Genomic DNA, 22941 nt, shown 5'->3' on the forward strand with positions numbered 1-22941 from the left:
CAGCAATTAATCATGTTATTTGGTTATGTCTTATCTCCTTAGTGCTACTTGAAGCACTAAACTGTAATAGCTATTTTATCATTTTGTATTTTTCTAGGATTTCTCACACTGTCCTGGCTCCTAACACACACTCAATGAATATTTGACGAGAACATTTTAGATTACAAGTAGATTTATCAGCTTATCTAAGTAAGTCCATTTAGAACATGAAACAGGAATGAAATAATGAAGGCCAAGTACTATTAATTTTTATAACAAGTATAAAATTTTGCTTTCCACAGCTAATAATAATTTTATAATGATTCTTTTGTAAATTTGCCTAGCCTCTCTATCTGTTTTGTTTCCCAAACAGTAATCAGTTTATGTGAACCAAGCTGCAGATTACTCTGTCTTTCCAAAGATTTTTGGTAATATTAAAAATTACTTCTAGATTCTATGATAAATTATATAGCTTTTCTAGTACACTGATGTGTACCTTGCTCAAATACTTGCTGACTAATGTTTACAAAATTCCTAAACAGATTTCTGGGTGCCACAAGTCAAAGATAAAACAAATTTCTATTTCCATTTCCAATAATACAACTAAGAATACAGGGAAGAGCCACATACAAATTCTCCTTGAGAGTTTTATTTTTAATTCAGAACGTAATTAACTGAATCTAATAACAAAATCATAAGAGGCATATAATTTTGTGTTTTTTTAAAGAAACTTTATATTTCAGTTCACAGAAATATAATAAAAAGGTAATAAAAATCATATTACATAGGTTTGCAAATGATGTATTAAGTAAATTAAATACATGTTAAGTAAATTCTTTTTCATTGAACCTATGGCATAAAGTGGCATTTAAATATTTGTTGTGTTAATGAATGGGATAGTTTGGAACTGTGTTAGTCTTATTTTTAAATTTTCATTTATATATATGTTGTATATATACAAATTTGTGTGAGTATGTACATATATGCTTCATCTACAAATTATCTCTTTATCTTCAGTTAGGGTTATATTTTAATGATATCTGCATTTTTATTGAAAATAAAATCTATATACAGTATGAGCATGAGACTATGTGAATATGTTTATTTAGGTTTAATTTATGTCTTACTATATAGATTTGGCTTATAGTATTTTAAAAATTGATGTATGATTCACAAAAAAAAAAGAAAGAAGGAAAGAAAATACCATTCTCCAAAGAAACAGGTACAGACAACTCCATTATCCTTTCTTCTTGATCATGCCTTGTATGATTGGCAGCCAAACTAGCCCACTGTGAAACCCAACGCTTGTTTCCAGATGAAGATGTGCCTTCCTAAAGGAGAGAAATAAGAGAATGCAATGACCTAGTCTGGTCAAATCCAATTCTCGTGTTCAGAGAATTCCATTTAGTCATTAAATTCCATTTAACCTATCATGCAAAGCAATATTTAAACCTCACATTGATATATTATCATGTACTAAATTTCCTCATATATAAATTGAAGATTTTCTAGGCACCTCTTTTAACTACAACATTATTACTGTGAATGTAGTATAATATTCTGTACTTATTAAGTACTAACAATGGTACTAAAATAAACTCTTAGAGCTTAAAAATTTACTGCTACTAAATAAACACAGGTGTACTACAATAGCTTTGTGGCTACCACAGTGAAGTTAGTTCTACTCCATTCTACAGAACAGAGAGTTTAAAGACCTATTTCTAAGTTGTTCTCCAGCCCTCTAAATGTTTCCATGAATCAGATTGGTTCCAGAGTCTCAAGGAGTATTAAATCTCCCAGGTCATGTCTTCAGGGATTTCAAAAACAAACGCAAAGCTTTAGGCTTCTTTCTACAACACTTTAGTACTTCCAGAAGAAGACAGAAATGACTCAACCTTTAAGGATTTTTGTATAACCAGTCTGAACCTAGACCTGCCCCTGGCTACATCTGTCCTTAAGGCAAGTACTTAGTCAACTGTGAAATCGAATTTAATTCATGATATGCTTCCACAGACTTACGGATGTATACTGGTAATTCTTAAGACTAGGTCAATCTAGGTATTTAACATGGAAGATCTAGGAGTATAGAAAAAATGTTTCCTCACTGAAAGTTTAAGCCAATGCTTAGTATTGAACCTGTAATGACAACTAAGGAATGGAAAGCTCTGACCAAATTTTATTCTGAATTATTCAAAACAAGATTAAAAGTGTCAAATGACAGGCTAGAAACTGATAAATATTTCATACAGACTATGTACTATACGATTTCAAGAATAATAGATTAAAATAGTAAGTTGTACACATAGTGACATACATACAGTGAAGCCTAAGGGTACCAAAATCTGCTGAATCTTTGAATTTCCTCCAAGGTTTCATGGGGGCTGCTCACAGTTCTGAGACTGAAGGAAGTACCAGTACAAATCATGCTAGGAATACCCACAACAGGGTGGGTTTCAAAGACACACATTTATGTAGACTCATTCGTGCAGATTGTTCTAATGGCTTGTTTAGGCGACTCCTTCAAAGGCAGGTACATACTCAGGCTATATATAAATTTACTTGGCATGGGCTGAGGGGACAGAGAGGAGAAGAGGAAGTCCTACAAGTTCACAATCACCAGCACCCTTTCTAGATTAATCAGAATACTAAAACATTGCTTCAAGTAAGTATCACTCGCTTTCAGTAATTACGCATCTCGTAAAACAGAAATCAAAATAAAAATTCTCTAAGATGAAGGAGGAAAAAAGAATACTAAAATACAGTAACTGTTTTGACAGTTTTCAGGAAATAGCAGGCCATAACGGAAAAACTTTTACATTAATAAGCAAATATGTATGTGTATTTAGTTGTCTATAAAGAATACTTACATTTCACACAAATACAATACCTCATTTATATTTTATTTATATCTTAAGGTTTTATTTTATTTATATTCAACATTTATTTACTACTTGTATATTTTAAATTAACTAATTTCCTGAAAGGCAATATATGAATAAGAGAATGAGTTAAGAAATCAAGTCTCCTTGAGGTTCAAATTCTGGCTCCACAAGGTACTAGTTTTAAGACACTGACCAAATTAATTTCTACATACTTCAGTTTCATTATTTGTAAAATGGTACACAGAAAGCGTCCACTGAATGTTAGATCTTGTTAGTTGAATAAATTATAATTAATTAATAATTCTCAGTTATATACATTTTTTAACACTTCTTTCCGACGTATCAGTGTAAAATGAAATTCTAATATTTCTGTTAAGGGAATAAACATTTGTTGACTGCATAAATCTCAGACAATTACGATGCTGGGTACTTTCTAGGCTTCATATCCTTCCCTGTAAATAGGTGTTATCAAAAATGCCCTTTGTATAGATGAGAAAACTGAAGATGAGAGAGGGGAAATGACTGACTCAAAGGTATTCTGTTAAATGTGGCAGTTCTGGGATTTGCACTCAGGTCCTAGAAGCTCTACTATACTATACTGACTCCAAAACTGTCTTAACCAAGCCACCCTTAATTAATTTCACATTATTCTAGTTACATCCTGGGCTGCACTACAAGGGCACTTATTTAGGTTTATAAGTTATATATATCAGGCACTACCATACACATGTTTCCTGGCATGACAGATCTTTCCATTCCAAATACATGACCTCCTAGAAAGTATATGCAGTGTATATTTTTTTGTCTTATCTCATAATGTCAATTAGTGAGCATATAGCTCATTAATTGCTTACTGAAATTTAACATTTTCACTCACTGACAAAAGCATATTAATTTAAAGTATTTTACAAGAGGATATATCAATTGTTTATAATAATATACAGTTGACCCTTGAACAAAGGTGTGGGGGGTTGGGGGAATAAGGGCTCCAGCCCTCTATGTAGTCAAAAATCCATGTATAACTTTGCAGTTGGCCCTCTGTGTCCATGGTCCCCAATCCGTGGATTCAACCAACCATGGATCATGTACTACCATAGTATGTACCTAGTGAAAAAAAATCTGTGTGTGAGTGGAGCTGTGCAGTTCAAACCCGTGTTGTTCAAGGGTCAGCTGTAATTACAAATGATAAAAATTTACATTTTGTGCGTGTAAAAAATATGAGAAAGATGTGTATACCTCTGAGCTGTGAAATCCAGGTGTACTCAGTGGTTTTCTTTCTTCCATTACTACTGCAGCAGAATTGAGAGCCCAATCTTTTACCAGATCTTTATGTTTTTCTTTGATAACAGGCCTATTATAATCTTGATTGTCATCTACTCCAAATACCTAGGAGGAGAAAATTACTTTATAAATGAAAAGTCTGAGCACCAGATTAATATGTGAGTATTATCAGTAACTTCAGAGGCAAATAATATTTCAAGTTAATTTCATAGGTAACTTCAATAATGAGGGAAACTTGTTTAATGATAGGGTAACATCCAATAGGAGTAATAGCTGGAGACGAAAACAGGGCAGTGACAGCTTATGTAAATGTCCTTTTTAAACATTTAGCAAAATGTACTATTTGATAATAAGTAAGAGATATTCAGGATATTACATTTGCTTTGTTAAAAGATGTTAATAATGTTAAGCATTACAATAATGCCAAGAGTTAGGAAAGAGTACCACACCACTTCAGCTTGTTTTCAGCTTGTCTCTTTGCTGTTATTTATTTATTTATTTATTTTTTGCGGTACGCAGGCCTCTCACTGATGTGGCCTCTCCCGTTGCGGAGCACAGGCTCTGGATGCGCAGGCTCAACGGTCATGGCTCACGGGCCCCCCCGCTCCACGGCATGTGGGATCTTCCTGGATTGGGGCAGGACCTGTGTCCCCTGCATCGGCAGGCGGACTCTCAACCACTGCGCCACCAGGGAGGCCCTCTTTGCTGTTATTTTTGAGGAGCATGTTGGAAGCTTAAAGGTATGGCTGATTTTATCTGTTCCTTCCCTAACAGATGCTTAACATTTACATATATGAGTTAAATTTATACATATAGTTTTCTAAGGTCATAAGTAACAGATTTTAACATATGATCTTTGTATAGAATATACCATAATTCTCAAACTTTGTATAGAATATAACATAATTTTTTAAACTTAAAGGCCTTTGTCTGAAATGCAGATTCCTGAGTCTGTTCACACAGATCAGCATTTTCAATAAGAAGGCTGTCTATGGTCAACACTTCTGAAATGTTCTAAACACAGAGACCAACAATCAATCATGTGCCTTTAAGGGCAGTTACCTGAGTCTTACTCATTTATTGGCACATAATAGCCCCTGAATAGACTGGGAAAAGGTTATAACTAAATAAACGTTAACATTCTGTTTTACTATTAAGCCTACTTTGTTCCCAGTGCTTATTATTTACAGGTAATAAGTAAATATTATCTAATTATCACAATAAAGAATAATAATGTGTTTCAATTAGCACTTTGTAGAAAGGATCTTTAGAACATAACCAAAGAGCCTTCATTTTCCACCAAAAAGGGAAAAACCCTTAGGTTAAACTATTTTCCATAAACCTTTTAATGATATACCTAGCTGATAAATTCTGAAGTCCACATTTAGTAAAGCAGATACCAAATTTTCAAATTCACTAAACTTGGAAATGTTACCACTAGATGGCATTACTTAATATTTAATTCAAATATAACTGTATAGTTTTCAGGAATTACGACTTAATATTCTGTTGAACCACTCAATATTTTAAATTATCTTTGCTTTAAGAGCAAATTGTGTATTATTAACTTTAAATCAAATATAAATTTTAATAATATATGGAAGCACAGTGTACAGAAGGAAAAAAACAAACCTGCTTCATTTTGCTAAACAGCAGAATTAGTAAGTTTAACAAGAACAGCAATAAAACCTGCAAAGTATACCTTTCCATGTGCTCTGCCTTCAACCCCACTTATAAAGAAAGAAATTAGAACTACTAAGTTATTTGACTACCTTAAAATAAAATTTTAAAATTATTTCTAACTCAAGTCACTGAACTTCACATTTACTGAAGTTTATTTCCTTATTTGTATAATTACTAGAAAAAAAATTACAGTTCAAGTTTGGGAGTAAAAGACAAAAATAACCATACGTGATTACTTGCATGTTGTATCTCTCTGGCATGTTAATTTACAAATTACCCTTCAGTTAATTTCTGATTTGATGATATTTAATTCTAATAATGGACTTCTAAAACTTGATTTCCTCAAATATCTAAGCACCAGCAGTTTCAAATATATTAAATCTCTCCAAATCGCTTCTGACACTATTTTGAAATAATAACAAAAGACCCACACACAGAGAACTAATGTTTTTAGGGAAGGGGACTGAAGTTGTACAGAAAGAGTACTCAGTGACTTTCTACAGATTCCTCTTAAAACATTAGAGATAGCTGTGCATATATATCTGTCAGAGAAGTAGCAATTTATTTTCCAAGCAAGTGATAGGGCCTGAAGTACTGCTGTATGAGCAAAGAAGCCTTCAAAGTTCATACCTGTATTTTTGATAGTGTTTTGAAAAATTAGTAATAGTTATAACTAGCTCAGCTTGAAATCCAAACTGTCATTTTTGTGTCTAGGTACAAAAAATCCACAACTTCGTGTGAAAACAAAGACAGAAACAGCTATACTGTCTATGCACTTTGAAGCTATAATACATACTTTCCATATCTAAAAAAGTACATATAATCTGACATGCAATATAATGCTTAAACAGAACTTAAGAGCTCCTCAAAGCAGACACCAAGTTTGCTAGATTTTCTCATCTTTTCATTCTAGATTTTGTCCCTAGGTGATTCCACCCATATCCAAGGCATCACTTAAATCACCAACTGTAGACAGCTGCTCACCTATCTGTACTTTCTCCTCCTAGATGGCTCAAGGGTATTTCAAATACAGTATACTAACCCAGGCTCATGAATCTCTTCTCTTCCCCACTCTGACCAGGGCTCAATTAAACCCCCAAACCTGATAGAGTACAAAATCAGGTGTCCCTCACTCAACTAGGAACTTTTTTAGGCTAGAAGTCTAAACTGAGGAAGGGAGAGAGATTAGGTATCTGTCCAACTTTTATGCTTCCACTGTAAGTAGTACCCTCCTCCCCAAGTTTGTCAGTTAGTTTTTAATTCTTCTGAAGGGCATGGGGAGGAAGGAGGAGTGGTATGGGAACAGAAAATTTCTTTTTGAACTTATATTCTCTGAGCTCTCTGGGATTGGCAGTTTAAAGATAACTTATTTATCTTAGGGGTTGGGAGTGGCTTTCATGTGCTCTCTCCTATAGTTCCCATGATCCAGGTGGATGCATCTCTATATGGGGGAGTGACCTGTGACCCTCCCCACAGCCTCTAGGTTTAGGGTAAGAAGACAGAATTATGGAACATGTTCTCAATCTTTTCTTTTGAATATGTGTATGTGATAATCTGGCATCTCACTTTGGGATTTCACATCTATATCTCATTGACTAAACAATTTTAACAACCTTTTACTGAGACATGGTACTTGTTATTTGTAGGCTACTGGGCTCACCACCATAGGGAATTTAATATATATATATATATAATATAGATATAACTCAGTCCTTGCTCTCGAGGAGTTTAGTCCAAAACAGGAGCTTAGAAAAAAAAAAGAGAATGTCACTTGAACCTTGCAGGGGTATTTTGCAGTTAAAACAATATTTCTACAAGAACCAGACAATATTTTTAGATTTTAGTTTTAAATGTAAAGAAACGAAACATTCTTCAGATGATAAAGGGCTAGTATATACAACACAAACCAAGCCTATGAAAAGTTTGCCCTTGGTTTTTCACTAGCATATTACCATTAACGGCATTTTTGTTTAAAAGTTCAGACTATACTAAAAATGTCCACCGTTTCTAATTCTGAAATTGGAGGTTGGGGAAGGGGGAATAATGGTATTATCAAACCGAAGAACACAGGATTAACTTTCATGGGGGTAAATATTCCACCTACTGAATACTTGTAAAGAGAGGTCAAATTACATTTGGCAACCTCAGACATAGGTGGCTTGCTTCTTGTGACAGAAAGTGGAGACAAAAGGGGTGGGGGAAGGGAGAAGACTTAGGCATAGAAATACGATAATACAAATGTAGAGTAAAATGGCAATTCAATAGCAATAGTCCTTTATTAGTTAAAAAAATTTCCAAATTAGTTGAAATTCAGAATTCATCTTCCCACGGAAATGAGAAATATAAAAGGTTAAACATCAAGCTTTTGTAGGCCTATTTTAAAATAACAACTGAAGAATGGTACTGCATTAGTATACTGATCATATCAAAGGGTCTAAGTAAAAATGCACTGAAGTTTCACCCTCAGATGATGAGAACGTCTCTTTCTTCAATGGGCAACGACCTCCTGGGTAAGGAGAGCAGGGTCTCTACCAGTTCAAATCAATAGTAGAGGTTCCCATGGTTTATGGAAATCACTTCACACATAAATAGTTCAAGAACTATGCAGAATGCTAGCCGCTAACATCAGGGAACAAAATCAGAAAGATTTAATAGAGAATTTTTTTAAACTTGTAACTTTGCATGAAAATCAAATTTCATTTTTAAAATGCAAAGTCCCACAAATTCAGTGGAATAAATGGTTCTGAATGTTTAACATTGTTATTTTTATAACATATTTGTAATCAACTTCTAAATTGAAAATTCAGACAAAATTGTTAGAAAAAAAGGAGTTCAGAATGGGGGTAGGAGAGATATTTTATAATTTATCATGGCATACAAAGAAACACATGTACATGCATGCTCATGGAGCATTATTCACAACAGCCAAAAGGTAGAAACAACCCAAATGTCTGTTAATGGATGAATGGATAAATAAAGTGTGGTATATCCACACAATGGTATATTATTCAGTCATAAAAAGGAATGAAGTGTTGATGCATGCTATAGCATGAATGAACCTTGAAAAGATATGCTAAGTGAAAAGTAGCAAGTCATAAAAGGCCACATACTATGAGATTCCATTTATATGACATGGCCAGAATAAGCTAATCCACTGATGCAGAAAGTAGATTAGTGGCTGCCAGGAGCTGGGGGACAGAGGAATCTGAAGTGACTGCTTAATAGGTATGCGATTTCTTTTTAGGGTGATGAAAATGTCCAGGAATTAGACAGTGCTGATGGTTGCATAACACCGTGAATGTACTAAATATCAACAGACTTCACACTTTAAATGGCTAACGTGGTAAATGTCATGTGAATTTTACCTCAGTTTTTTTAAAAGGGCACTATCTGGCCTTACCTTCTTCCTTTTCACCTGTCTGGGTAAATCTTTGTCCTCTCCCCAAATCTATCCTACATCCTTGATTCTTCCCATTCCTTAGGAGTCTTACAGCCACAATCTCTTCCCTTTCCATCACTGTTTACCATTCTTTTTCTATTAGCTCCTCCTTTTGTATACTCAAATCACACTCAGGTCTACTCTAATGCTTCTATAGTTAAAATGTCTGATTTCTCTTCTCTTTATGGCTTATTTCACTGTCATGAATTCTTTTCTTTCATCCCTAAAATCTGACTGCTCGTCAATGACGATCTTACCCTTCCTTTCCTTGCCAAAGATTCTTAAGCACTAAGTCGTTAGGTAGGTACCACTAGAAATGCAAAGGTATCTCTAGTTTTCTACTAATCAAGGCAATTCCCCTGAAACTTATACATTTCTTCTGACACAACCATGTTTCTTAGTACAAGAAATCATGTTTCTTAGTACAAAGAGAAGCTTATAAAACATACAAGATTTTAAATTATACATTTTAACAAGTTACTTTGAAATCAAGATATAAACTAGTTTCAGCACGTAAAATACAGGAAAACCTGTTTGTGGAGGCCTGATTGGATTTAACCAATCTATAAATTCAATGAAATAATTTAGATAATATATAGCTAACTACATACAAATATTGATAAAAATGAAAAAAGCATGTCAAAAATATTTCTTTCTCATTCATTCATTCAACAGATATTGAGTGTCTACTACATACCAGGCATTGTTCAAGGCACAAGACATACAGAAATGGTCAAGGCAAATAAGATCATTATAGAAAGGACAGAAAGAAAATAAACTAGCTAGAGGTAAGTTCTATAAAGAAAATCAAACATGGTAGTAAGAGGGGAATGCTAGGGCTATTTTAGATAGGGTGGTTAAAGAAAGCCTCTGAAAGTAAATTATGAGGAGGTAGGCATGCAAAAACAAAACAAAACAAAATAACCACACAGGGAAGAGCTCATTAGACTAGGGCACAGTAAGTGGAAAGCCCCTTAAAAGCAGGAAAACAAATAAGATCTCATACAATAATAGAGAAAGGGAAACAGGGGTAAACCTATTAAATGTTAAGCTTTTGACTGAAAAAAAGGTGAGGGTTCCCTTATGCAGCTTTGGGAATTAATATAGCAGGATAGGGTTTCCTATACCGAAGAAGAACAAGGGGGTGCTAAGAAGGGGAGAGGAGCATCAATCAGAGTGACCAAAAATAAATTCTCCTGATAGAAAATTTTTTTTAAAATTGTTCAGTGAAGAGACCGCAAGAAAGAAGGTTAGTGTAAGAGGAAGAAAAATCAAGCTGTCATAATTTACCTGTTAAGAACCACTATTTGCTTTGGCCCATTAACTCAGATTATTTCTGGATTGACAGGAAGTAGAAAAAAATGTTAAGTCAAAATCCAAATGCAGCCTCTGTTATCAATGTCCTCTCTTACGACTCAAGCTCTTATTTGATCTCTTATCCTTTAGTTCCCATACATCTTGATTGGGTGTTTGAGTGGACTCTGAACATGCCTCCTTCCTCTGTGTTCTAACTGGCACTCTCTACCTAGATTCTGACTCTGGTTTATCATAGTTCCCTGGCTCTGACTTGGACCTAATGTAAAATCTTGCTGTGAACTTGAGTTTGGAATATCTCCATTCCAAATTGCTTAAACCTGAATCTAGGTTCTCAGCACGGACTTCCTCTGGGCTGACACACTGCTGTAGATGTTCTTCATTCCATGTTTCCAGTCTTGTTATAGTTCTCCTGGTTCTGCATTTTTCCCTACCACCTGCTGCCTATAGAATCAGCACTGATAGATACAAGGCCCCATGAGGGGAGAGAATATGCTAATGAGAGGTACTTGGGGAGTCAAAACTCAGGAAAGGAGAAGTATCTGGAAGAACTGGTCTATGGTATGAAATTTATGGAGAAGAGAAATACTTTTTCAAAAGAACCTCAATCCCTCTACAATGACCAATTTTTCCCTTTCCATTTAATATTTAGCTTTCTGTTTTCACTACAAATCTTTCTCATTTAGCTTGAAAGGCTATGAAGCAGCCCTGACAACATCCTCCTCTTCCCTCAGCAGTACTGTGGACGAAGGAGTGGGGAAAGAAGCTGGTACTATGATGGGTTCTCTAGGTATCATAGGGAAGTCAAAGGAGGGAGGTTTAGGGGAGATTATCATTGCAATGGAATATAATTACCTTTAATCCAGGCAGTTAACAGCACTTTCTTATTATAGCGCATCTCCATGTAAGCTTAGATGTAAAACTTAAGAGTTCTTTATAAATAACAGACATTTGTGTTAATATTATAAAAGGTAAATTTGGGGACAAAGCATAAAATAAGTTTATCTACTGACAAACACACAACACAAAAGTACAAACCAAAATGTTGTAATCCCATAACTTGGGGGTTGGGGTGTGGATATCTCAGCATCTTTTAACTACCTAACAATACAACCAGCACTGAAAAAGATAATAGGATTTCAGCTTGATCATCTCTTTTGTTAAGATGGAAATATATGTTCTGCTTATCTTCTCTAGACCCAGGAATACAATGTATTTTGGGGAAAAACTGAAAAGGCATTCTAGTACTTATATTTAATATCAGTGTATCATGTAACACTGCTGCTTACTCACTTCTTGAGTAAGTGAGTTTTTGATTCCAAGATACTATTTCCTTTTGGTTTTCTCTTTATCCTCTGTTTGATCCTCCTTTATTCACTCTTATTCCTTTGTCCACCCATACTGGTGTTGTTAATAATTTCATACTTTGCCTCTTCTCACGCTATACATTCTTTCCAATTTATCTCATCTATTATTTTGCATTCACATCTACTCTCTTGTAATTCCAAAACTGTTATTTTAGCCCAGACCTTTATACCTTTCCTAAGATCCAGACCTTTATATCCAACTGACTACTGGACATCTCAGCAGCTTTTTAATTGCCTTCTCTGCTTCCAGTCTTTCCAATTTTCAATCCATTCTTCACACTTACGACAGTGATTTGCACATCACTGCCAGATTTAAAAGTTTTCAATGATTCACCACTGCCTTTAGCATTAAAAAAATCTAAAGTTCTTAGTATGATATGTAGGGGTCTTCAAGATCTAGTCCAATCTCATCTCTCTAAAAGTAACTGTGGTCCTCTGAACAAGTCCTCTACCCTCCTGTGCTTTTGAAAAGGTTGCTCCATATTTTTGGAAAACCCTCCTTGACCATACCTGTTAAAGGATTAATTCCACGTTTCAAAATGAGCTCAGTTGGCAATTAAATTCAATATTTATTGAGGACATTTTATATACCAAGCACTAGGTTCCTGCAGTCATGAAGTTTATATTCTTGTGTGCAGATGCACGCATGTGTGTGTGTTATAGGGGAGTGGGGAGGCAAATAAATAAATAGGAAACTATCAACTGGTTACAAAGCTTATGATTAAAATGAAACAAGCTGATTTGACAGTGACTAGGGGAGGTTTCCTTAGATTGGATAGCTAAAGACTTCTCTGAGGAAAAGATATTTAACCTGAGATCCCCTCATGTAAGCTATTGGGTACCCTTCCTTGAACAGTTTGTTTATCAAAGCATTCATCATACCATTTTTAATTCATATGTTTTTACCTGTGTATTTCCGTCCCTCCACATACTTAGTTATTGAGGGGAAGAACTCTGTCTTTTCAATTTCAATCTCTCTCTCCTAACACAAAGTCTGGCACATGGTTGATGTTGAATAAAGGCTGACAAAAGTATAAATTAATGAAATAAACCAGCTCTCAAATAAGGGAATAAAAAGGGAAAGAGACCACATTTTTTCGGGACCAAACAACAATTAAATTCAGATGGACAACAGCTGATGGTCCCAACTTCCATCCCACACACCCTAACTTCAAAAGGGAGAAAATGGATGACAGAGCTTACCCAAGCAATTTGATATGACGCTTGAATCTACTCCCATCCTCCCAAAGTCCTTCTTACGCCTTGATTCTGACTATTTTTGGTCTTTGTTTTCTTCATGCCCACAGGTTACCTCATTTTCTTCAGACATTTGTTTCCCCAGAGCCTGACTTCAGTTAGCCTGAATCTGATCTCTAGCTTTAACCACAGCTAGTAGAATCTCAGCTCTTTTTCTTTGGTATTCACAAGATAATGTAGTGATTCTTGTTTTTCCCTAGACTTATGGTCTTAGCTTTGTTTTCTGGTTTATACAAACCAAGAATGACTCTGAATTATCTACTTAGTCACATCCTGACATTATTCCCTTAAATGAATGCTGCTTTAAAATCCTGGTTTCCTTTATCCATAGTGTGACCGTATAATTTGTCATTGAAACTGGGGCTCTTTTTGAAAATGAAAAAAAGATGCTTATGATAATTATAGACAGCAGGTATACACCAGGTTTTGTGGTCCCTCTCTCTATCCAGCAGTTTACTTTTAAAGAGTCTCATCTGCAACAGTGACGACTTCTTGGCTTTCTGCTATTCTGGCCAGGCTATTCCCTTGCACTGTACCTTCCACTTGAGCTTCAGATTTGGCCCTTTCAATGCTGAGGAACTTTTCAGGATTAATCAATACCTAGTGTAGAGATTCATATGTGGAAACTCCTAGTAAGGGTAATAACATAGCTAACATTTATAGACCATTCACTATAAGATAGGCATTGTAATAAGACTTTTATATATTTTACTGAATTCTTTTCATAACCTAGTGAAATCTCCTCCAGTTTATTAAAAAAATAAACACAGGCTTAAAGAGGTTAGTTTACTCGAGTTTACTCAATGTACTTATATCTAGTACATGTAGGGTTTGCACTTAATCTCAAATCTGTCTGCCTGCAAGTGTTCACGTTCTTAAATACTACAATATAACCCCTCATTGTAAGATCTTTTAATAGAGAAAACATCAATAACTATGAATGAAATATCCATATACCAAACAAAGCTATAATAGGATAAAATTAATATTAATCTGAATTTTAAAACTTCTTAGCATTCTTTTTTTTTTCAAAACCTATCCTTTTATTTTCTATTTGACAGTATTTTAAATAGCACTATACTTGTTCTCAATAACCAGAGGAAAAATTATAAACTTTAAAATAATCTGACAGAAATGTCATTATTGATTCTCAATGATGAAAATAATTCGAAATCACCAAGAGTCATTTTCTATTGCTACCACCGTGTTCTTAGATTTCCTTTAATATAATCAGAAAAATCACTTTATCTGTTTTTTAATTGCTTTATTTCGCTTATTAACAACTTTCATAACATCTATTTCCTAAATTAATGGGTCTCCAAAAGTTTGGAAGTCTATACTCCAACAGTAAAAAATTTTGATCATGTGCTCCTCAATAAATGGATATTAGAAATTACATACATACGCTATAGAACACACTCCTAAATAGAAATAAAAACTATGAAATTAAAAGTAAACATAGGGCTTCCCTGGTGGCGCAGTGGTTAAGAATCTGCCTGCCAATGCAGGGGACACGGGTTCGAGTCCTGGCCCGGGAAGATCCCACATGCCGTGGAGCAACTAAGCCTATGTGCCACAACTACTGAGCCTGTGCTCTAGAGCCCGCGAGCCATAACTACTGAGCCCGCGTGCAAAAACTACTGAAGCCTGTGTGCCTAGAGCCCGTGCTCTGCAACAAGAGAAGCCACCGCAACGAGAAGCCCGCGCACCTCAACCAAGAGTAGCCCCTGCTCGCTGCAACTAGAGAAAGCCCGCGCGCAGAAATGAAGACCCAATGCAGCCAAAAATAAATAAAATAAATTTATATACATAAAAAAAAGTAAACCTAAGTCCTAATAATTTTCCTGTATCCCAAAGGGTTATTTACCTTGTCTGCTCTCTAAAAGACCACCCTGTAAACTCATCATCTGAACTAGTGCATCTCAAATGTTAACGTGCATATGAATCCTGCTTTTAAGCAGATCCTGATTCAGTATGTTTAAGATGGGCCTGAGATTTTGTACTTCTAACAAGCTCCTTAATGACGCTAATGCTGCTCATGTGCTGAGTAACAAGAACGTGAACAAGGGATTAATGTTTAGCCAAATTTATGTTTCTGTCTTCCAGGGGATAAAATATACAGCTGATTCTAAAGTCAACCTTCCATTACTGGGAGCAAAACTACTTTTTAAACCATACAACAATCATTATACACATTAACCAATAACATCAAAAAACAAATCTGAAATGTAAATAATCATCATGACTAGGTATACACTTGGTTAAACTCAGAGTATCATAAACACACTGATTTTGTTTTTATACACTTTTCTATCACCACAGACAGCACTTAATAGAAATTAAGAGAAGAAACTAAGGAAAAAGAACAAAATTGATTAAAACATATGTATTTTCATCTGCTTCCAAAATGAAATTAGTAGGCAGGAAACCTTTGTTTATTATCAGTTAATGTTCATGTTTATATTAACAGAGTCATAGCAATCTGGTTTTGATTTTTAGTTTTTAAATAAATGCAAAGTGAGAATGGCCGAAGTATAGCATATGAAAAGTCAATCTTAAATTTATACAACTTTAAAAGGTCCAATCAGCTTATACGTACAGGACTTTACATATGAAACTCGGGCAAATTCAGAATATAAGCAGAATAAAATCAGAAAGCATTTTGGTCTTATTGTTAGTCTTGCAGTTCCCTAACAAAATCCTAACGTTTCAAGATACTGACTACATGAGAACATTTTATACTCTCTAGTAATTTCCAATAGTAATACACCACGAGAAAACTAATATCATACCCAAATTTCAATTATTTACCTTGTCAATCATTTTTCTTGCTTCCACTTCCTCACTGTTGGGATTCTCTAACTCAATGGTATAAGTACCCTTGTCACTTTGGTCATCATCATTATCCTTTTCAGAAGCAGCAGAAGTAGCTTGATTTTTTAACATTTTATCCATCTCCTGGCTTGGTCTGTGCCCCAGACTCCCTGAACTTCTTAATAATGCAGTTTGTAGGAAGGGAATTGACACCGATGGCTCCTCTGATTTCTGTTTTAACAATTTCCCATGTGGAACACCATGCCCCCCTCTGTGGTGCGCAGAGCTAGTCTGTAAAGACAAAGAAACCACTTTGGCATCTGCTGTTGGAGATTTTGTTTTTTCAAGTTTTGTATGTGGTGCTGAATAAGTAGTTTCCTGACACAAGATTCCCGTACTGTGAGTAAAAGAATATGACCTTCTTTTTCTGGGATTGTCTTCATCAAAGAATGCAATCATAAAAGCAGTGTGACTTACAACAGCTTGGTCTTGATGCTTTTCAGTAGCCTGGGCCTTCTGTAGCTTTTTCTGTTCTGAATGGTGGCGCCTTAAGTGTTCCTCAAGAGTTGCACGTTTGCTACAGCGCCTGTGAGCCCCAGCATTTTCTGAGTCGCTTTGTGTACCATCATCATGTTTATTTCCTGGACACAAAAAAGAAACCGCATAATAGAGAAGGAAAAAATCCCATGTAGAAAATTAGAAGCACACACAAAAGTGCTGCTTGTTTTGCCCCCTTCCCCTTTTCAATCAAAAGTCATATGTTCTTTTCAGTAACAGGCTCGGCAAACTTCCCTCAATTGCAATGCTTACATTCAAATTTTATCAACCAACAATGAGTCCTTTATAAACAACTGAATAGGATTACTTTTCTTTCTCCAAATTTTAACTTTATAATGGTTCACCAATGCCTTAACAGATAAGCAATGCTATATCTCTGTGACAGTCTGTATTTATAACATTAAACATTAATCCTGCCTTTAAACCTTATACCTTATTTAAGCAATCAAAAATTTATTTTTAGCATTAGAGAGAAAAAGACAGAAAAAAGTGTGATCCCACTGAAGTGCTTATCATTACATAGGAAAAGAGAATGCAAATGCCATAAAAAATGTGATGAAACTTAACTTTCAGTGACGTTCAAAACTTCCAAAAGTATAGCATACCTTGCCTTTTTAATATAAAAATGCAAATTTGTAGTTTCCACCAATTATTGTATAATTCTTTACAAACCTCTTTCTAGCTATGAGAATTTTCACAATTTTGCATGTGTGCTCATTTAAACTCTGGTGGCTTCAGTGAGTTAAATAAAGCATGCTAAAAGGCCTAGCATGGAAAAGCGCAGTCTATGAAATCCTACATAAATCTACCAGACAAATGGCATGGTGCTAAATATAACTAGATAAAAATATGTCTTCTCTGTTAAGCATATAGAGCGGGTGAAGTTAGAATACTGTAGTTGAATTTTGAAAACATCAGCTTCCTACCAGAGGTTTTTTTGTTACCCTTCATAGTTCTACTAGGGATTAAATGTGAAACTTTATGAAAATTACTTGATTTTTCACTGATTTAGAATTCTTATTATCTAAATAGTAAGTATACTAGAAGAAATAATCAAATGACAATTATTATATTATTATAGCATGAATTTAATGGAAAGTCAAGAGTTATTCTATGCATGTTTTAGATTGAATCACAAATGAGGGCTGAATCACAAATGAGGGCTTAAGCGATAGCTCTTTAGAAGAAAGCTATAAATTACTCCAGTCAACCACGTGTATTCCAATATTTCCAGGACTAAATCTGAAAATCTTTCTTCAAACTAGCAACTACTGAAAATGCAACCTGAAAGGAAAAAAATGGTGTTTAATTTAATTAATGGAATTCATGCCTTGGTAATTAAGCTAGGAATCAGGGATAGGCAGATGGAATGCAGAACCAAACAAAACTACTAGTTCAAATACAAAACTCATTAAAAACAGGACACTGTACAACCTATTTCATGTTGCACTGGATGCACTGAAAAGGAATCCAGTTTGTGAGAGCTGTAAATAACTAAACTCCCATATTTCATGTGTAGTAAGACCAGATAACCCATATTACACACATATACAATATGAAAATGCCATCTTTACAGAATTTAGCTCTTATAACACCATACAAAAATTTGGCACTTATTTGGCATCAGGTCCTTTCAGTATCTTTTCTTTAAGTTATAGGTTAAAAATTCTCTATAGATTAGCCATTTTCTTTTTTCAAAAATTTTTGCATTTCTCAGTGTTATACAAGATAACACATCTGATCAGAACTGCAATTTCTGTTCTTACTTAACAACAAAAAAAATCACTTGGAACTGTTCTTAACAAGATTCTGTTTTGTCTATTATTAATCAGGCATTAATATGTTGAAGTTCTTTCAGCATTTTTAAATTTTTTTTTGCGGTACGCGGACCTCTCACTGTTGTGGCCTCTCCCGTTGTGGAGCAAAGGCTCCGGATGCGCAGGCTCAGCGGCCATGGCTCACGGGCCCAGCCGCTCCGCGGATGTGGGATCTTCCTGGACTGGGGCACGAACCCGTGTCCCCTGCATCGGCAGGCGGACTCTCAACCACTGCGCCACCAGGGAAGCCCACTTTCAGTATTTTTAAGGGTAGATTAGCTGTACCTAGTCAGGAGTTGTGGCCAAAAAAAGTTGCAACTCTCCTAAAGGGTAAAAGTGTATGGGCTTTGTGAACATTATTTTCTTTAACTGTCCCAAAGCGCGTGCACTCCACTCTTGCAGGAGCAAAGCTGTTTTGTTTTGCCTACTTTCAAGTTTTTGACTGAACAGTTGCTGAAAGTCTATTATTAAAAGTACAGTTATAATAAAAGGGTGTAATAAAAGTTTTTTTTTATTTGTTTTCTTTTTTTTTTTTTGCCACACTGAGTGGCACGTGGGATCTTAGTTCCCCCACCAGGGATGGAACCCGTGCCCCCTGCAGTGGAAGCACGAAGTCTTAACCACTGGAACTCCAGGGAAGTCCCATAAAGGTACTTTTTAATGGTGGCTTTTAAAAGGATATTTTAGCTCATTTTGTACATTTATTAAGGGTGGTCTAAAAAAGACGATGTCATTTCTAAATTTTCAAAGTTCACACTACTTTTTACATTATACGAGCATATCAGTATTATTTTATCCAGTTCATAAAAATGATCAATTTACAAATGGGTAGCTTTCATTTGTGAGCTTTAACCTATATATATCAATACAGATATAGGTCTCAATTATATATTTGTTATTATCTAGTAGGAGTAAAGACAACAATCACCTGTTAAAAGTTCATATGCCAGGTAATAATTGCTTATGATTATAATTAAATATAGAAATAGGCCCTGACAAAGAATTAGGTAATCTCACCATCTCACTATCCTGAAATGCCTTAGAAGTAAATCAGAAATAGGTATTTCTTCATTAGCTGAACAGAATCCCAAGCCATAAAGTACAGGTTAAACCAGGGTCAGTCTTGTCAATGATAGTGAAGTCATTCATTATTTATTCAAATTACTGAGTACCTATCACATACTCAAGCCCCAGGAAAGAGATATAAGGTAAGTAAATATATAATCTCTGACCTCAATGAGTGTTCTTTTAAAGCTCTTTAACTTTTTGTATAGTAACAGAATGGTCAGATTAACATGCAATCTTTTCCCTTACAGACAGCTTGTTGAATAAAATTAAGATAGAGTAACATAAAACTGTATTCAGAAAATTCTAAATTAATTTAATTAGCAAAATCAATGGAAAAAATGATCAGTTGATACTTCAATGTACAGGTATAAAGAAAGAATTTACTAACTTTCGTCAAGTATTATACTAATAAAACACATATAATAATTATTTCACAAATAAACGTTCAACTACAATTTTTATAAAAGTCTTACTAGTGAAAAAATTCTTAACTCAATTAATTCCCAATATCTCTAAACAAAAAAAAATTTTGTTTCATGACATGAGTAACCTGGGAAGAGTTTGAAACACTCTACCAACAATGTGACTATATTACCAAAGTAGAACTGTCAGCCCATTAGCCAATGGCTTAAAACTTTCAAAATCTACATACTGCTATTTTACAGGAAGCACATAATAGAGAACAGAATTGAATATATCTTTTCCTGAAGTCAAGAAAATGATGAGAACTGCCTTCTAGGGAATTCCACTGGTGAAATGAATGAATCTTTTATTTCCATAAGAAAAAGAAACATATTTAATGGCATACATACAAATTTACAAAACCAATCTGGTTTTGGCAAGAAAATGAAGGCAGACTGTTTTGAATGAGTAAGTTGGATGTGGGCAGTTTGGCTGGCTTTTGGGCTTTAAAATCAAATATAAACCTTCAAAAATGCAGAAGCTTTATACCATATAATTGTTTATCTAATAGTAGGTTGGTAACTGTGAAGACTGAACTTTACCATAAAATAGCAAGTTCTAAAATGATCAATTCACTTTACCTTTCAACCTTTTTAAGTAAACTGGAACATCACTTTTAATACTTTTGGAATCCTCTTCTGATCTTTCCCATACCATCTGAGGAGGGTTGTTCTGTGCTAGCCAGTCAGCTACTTTGTTTTCTGGTGCCATCATTCCAGTTTGAATCCCTGGCAGGTCTTGAGTTCCAGGAGAAGACTTCTTTGATTTGTGGCGCTGATCAGAAGTAAATTTTGTCACATGATCTCTAATAGTTACTTTCCCTGGGGTACTGTCATCAAATTCAATGGTAAATGAAGCATGCCCTGCACCTGCTGTATGAGAACTTGCTGTGTCTTTTGTTGGGATTTCATGAATAGTGCTCTCTGTTATTTGTGATGGTTGCTGAAATTCTTTTGTAGGGATTTCAAAATAACTTGGTTCCCTACAGAAAGGAAAAAGTACTTCTTCATTTGCAGCTGCAGATTGTTCCTCAACTTGCTTGGCATCTATGCTGCACCCTAATAAGAAAAATAAGAGAAAATTCAAAATATTTGGAAGCTTCTAGCACTTGAAGGAGTACAGTAATGGCCACTTGTATTATTCCATGGAAATCAGAAGGCAGATCATAGTCTGGATGAAAAAGAATGGCAAATGTCACAGAAGAGAAATAATTCTGATTTACCGATAGGAGATGCAAGATAAGCAGCACAGTGGCAAAGGATAGCAAAGCAGTTAAGAGATGAACCTTGCATGGCTAGGTCAATATTTTTTCCAACTTGGATCCAGAAATCATCAAAGTACAAAAGAACTGAAATCAAATGGAGATGGATATGCATGTTCAATGTACATATACAGAGAGAGAGAAAAAAATATAAACTTCCTTATCAAGTATAAGGAGGATGAAATATCTGAAATATCTATGAAAACAAGTAAATTTCCAAAGGAGAAAAGGTGCTCAAATGAAGAAAGAAACATGATGTCAATATGTAAGCAATGTTCTGGACATAATGATTCCCCTTACCATTCTTCACCATCACATTCAGAGACATTACTTTTAGAAGGACAAAAATAATATTACCAATGTGTGATCCTTATAAGAAAACAGATACATTTTATAAAGAATGAGTAAAGATAAAACATGTAGTTTGCTTGTGGCATTGCAATCCAAGCAGCAGTATGAAAACAAGTAAGTTAAAAATAGACAATTCAGTTGCCAGCCAATTAATTCCAAAAGGAAATTCAGGTACATTTCTATACAGCAGAATACATCCAAGTGTCAAAATCCGTGGAGGAAAGCTGAATTATAAATCTCAGATCAACAAGAGCTGGCATAAGTAAGCAACTCTGGAACATATTCCTCTGTTGCCTCAGGGACAAATATGAAGGTATAAAAACAAATGCATTTATATATAAAATATGTGAAGGCACATAAATGAAAATGATAATTAAAATGCTTTAAATCTGTTATCAGATACTGCAAATGCAAAAAGAATTTAAAGATTAAACTGCTCTGTTTTTCAGGAAACAAAAGAACTATTATCAAGATGGTAACACATATATATGGAATTTAAGAAAAAAAAAATGTCATGAAGAACCTAGGGGTAAGACAGGAATAAAGACACAGACCTACTAGAAAATGGACTTGGGGATATGGGGAGGGGGAAGGGTGAGCTGTGACAGAGCGAGGGAGAGGCATGGACATATATACACTACCAGGCGTGGGGTAGATAGCTAGTGGGAAGCAGCCGCGTGGCACAGGGAGACCAGCTCGGTGCTTTGTGACCACCTAGAGGGGTGGGATAGGGAGGGTGGGAGGGAGGGAGACGCGGGAGGGAAGAGATATGGGAACATATGTATATGTATAACTGATTCACTTTGTTATAAACAGAAACTAACACACCATTGTAAAGCAATTATACTCTAATAAAGATGTAAAAAGAAAAAAAACGATGGTAAAGAGTGAATTTAAATGAAAAATATTTCCCTAAAGCTCAAAAAAGCATTCCTTTTAAAAACAGATTGACAGAAACACCATTTGCAGATAACTTATTAGGAAGGAAAGGCAATACGGGGGGACAAGGTTGTTTCTAATCATTTTCTAATTAAGTGAAGTATTGGTCTTGACACATTTTTTCAAATATCAAATACGGATGGGATTCTTCAGGTGCTATAACCAGTTTCTTAGCAATAGGGTGAATATGAAACAGTCATAAAGCTGTTTGCTTTTACGTTATAGAAGAATAGAACAGCAACATCTCTGTAGTCAAATGTGTGGCATAGGGTATTAGAAGACATCAAGTTCCACTTCCAAAAAAAAAAAAAAAAGTGAAAGCAAATTACACAGACAGTAAATAGAATATATAACAAAAACAATGTTCAACATAAAAATTATCCTTTTCAAAATCTACTTTTTCTCAGTACTGAAAATGAAAAAAGTGTATCAAAAACACTCTGCACTATCAAAGCAATAATTCTACACA

General features: G+C 34.9%; 1 protein-coding gene across 7 annotated transcripts in view; it reads right to left on the minus strand.

Annotated features, from left to right (window-relative positions):
• The window catches only part of CEP170 (centrosomal protein 170), a 144660-nt gene that overhangs the window by 32594 nt on the left and 89125 nt on the right, over positions 1-22941 (minus strand). For 3 of the 7 annotated variants that reach the window (XM_059996791.2, XM_059996781.2, XM_059996772.2), the window contains exons 8-11: positions 20503-20979; positions 16014-16657; positions 4098-4247; positions 1184-1310 (exon numbers count right to left, since the gene is read on the minus strand). In XM_059996791.2, coding sequence (XP_059852774.1) covers positions 1184-1310; positions 4098-4247; positions 16014-16657; positions 20503-20979 — 1398 coding nt within the window. The remainder of the gene's footprint in view (positions 1-1183; positions 1311-4097; positions 4248-16013; positions 16658-20502; positions 20980-22941) is intronic. The other 4 variants (XM_059996812.2, XM_059996801.2, XM_059996826.2 and 1 more) reach the window with 2 other exon arrangements.

The sequence above is a fragment of the Delphinus delphis genome, chromosome 1 (genome assembly GCF_949987515.2).
Source record: "Delphinus delphis chromosome 1, mDelDel1.2, whole genome shotgun sequence".
Taxonomy (NCBI): Eukaryota; Metazoa; Chordata; class Mammalia; order Artiodactyla; family Delphinidae; genus Delphinus; species Delphinus delphis.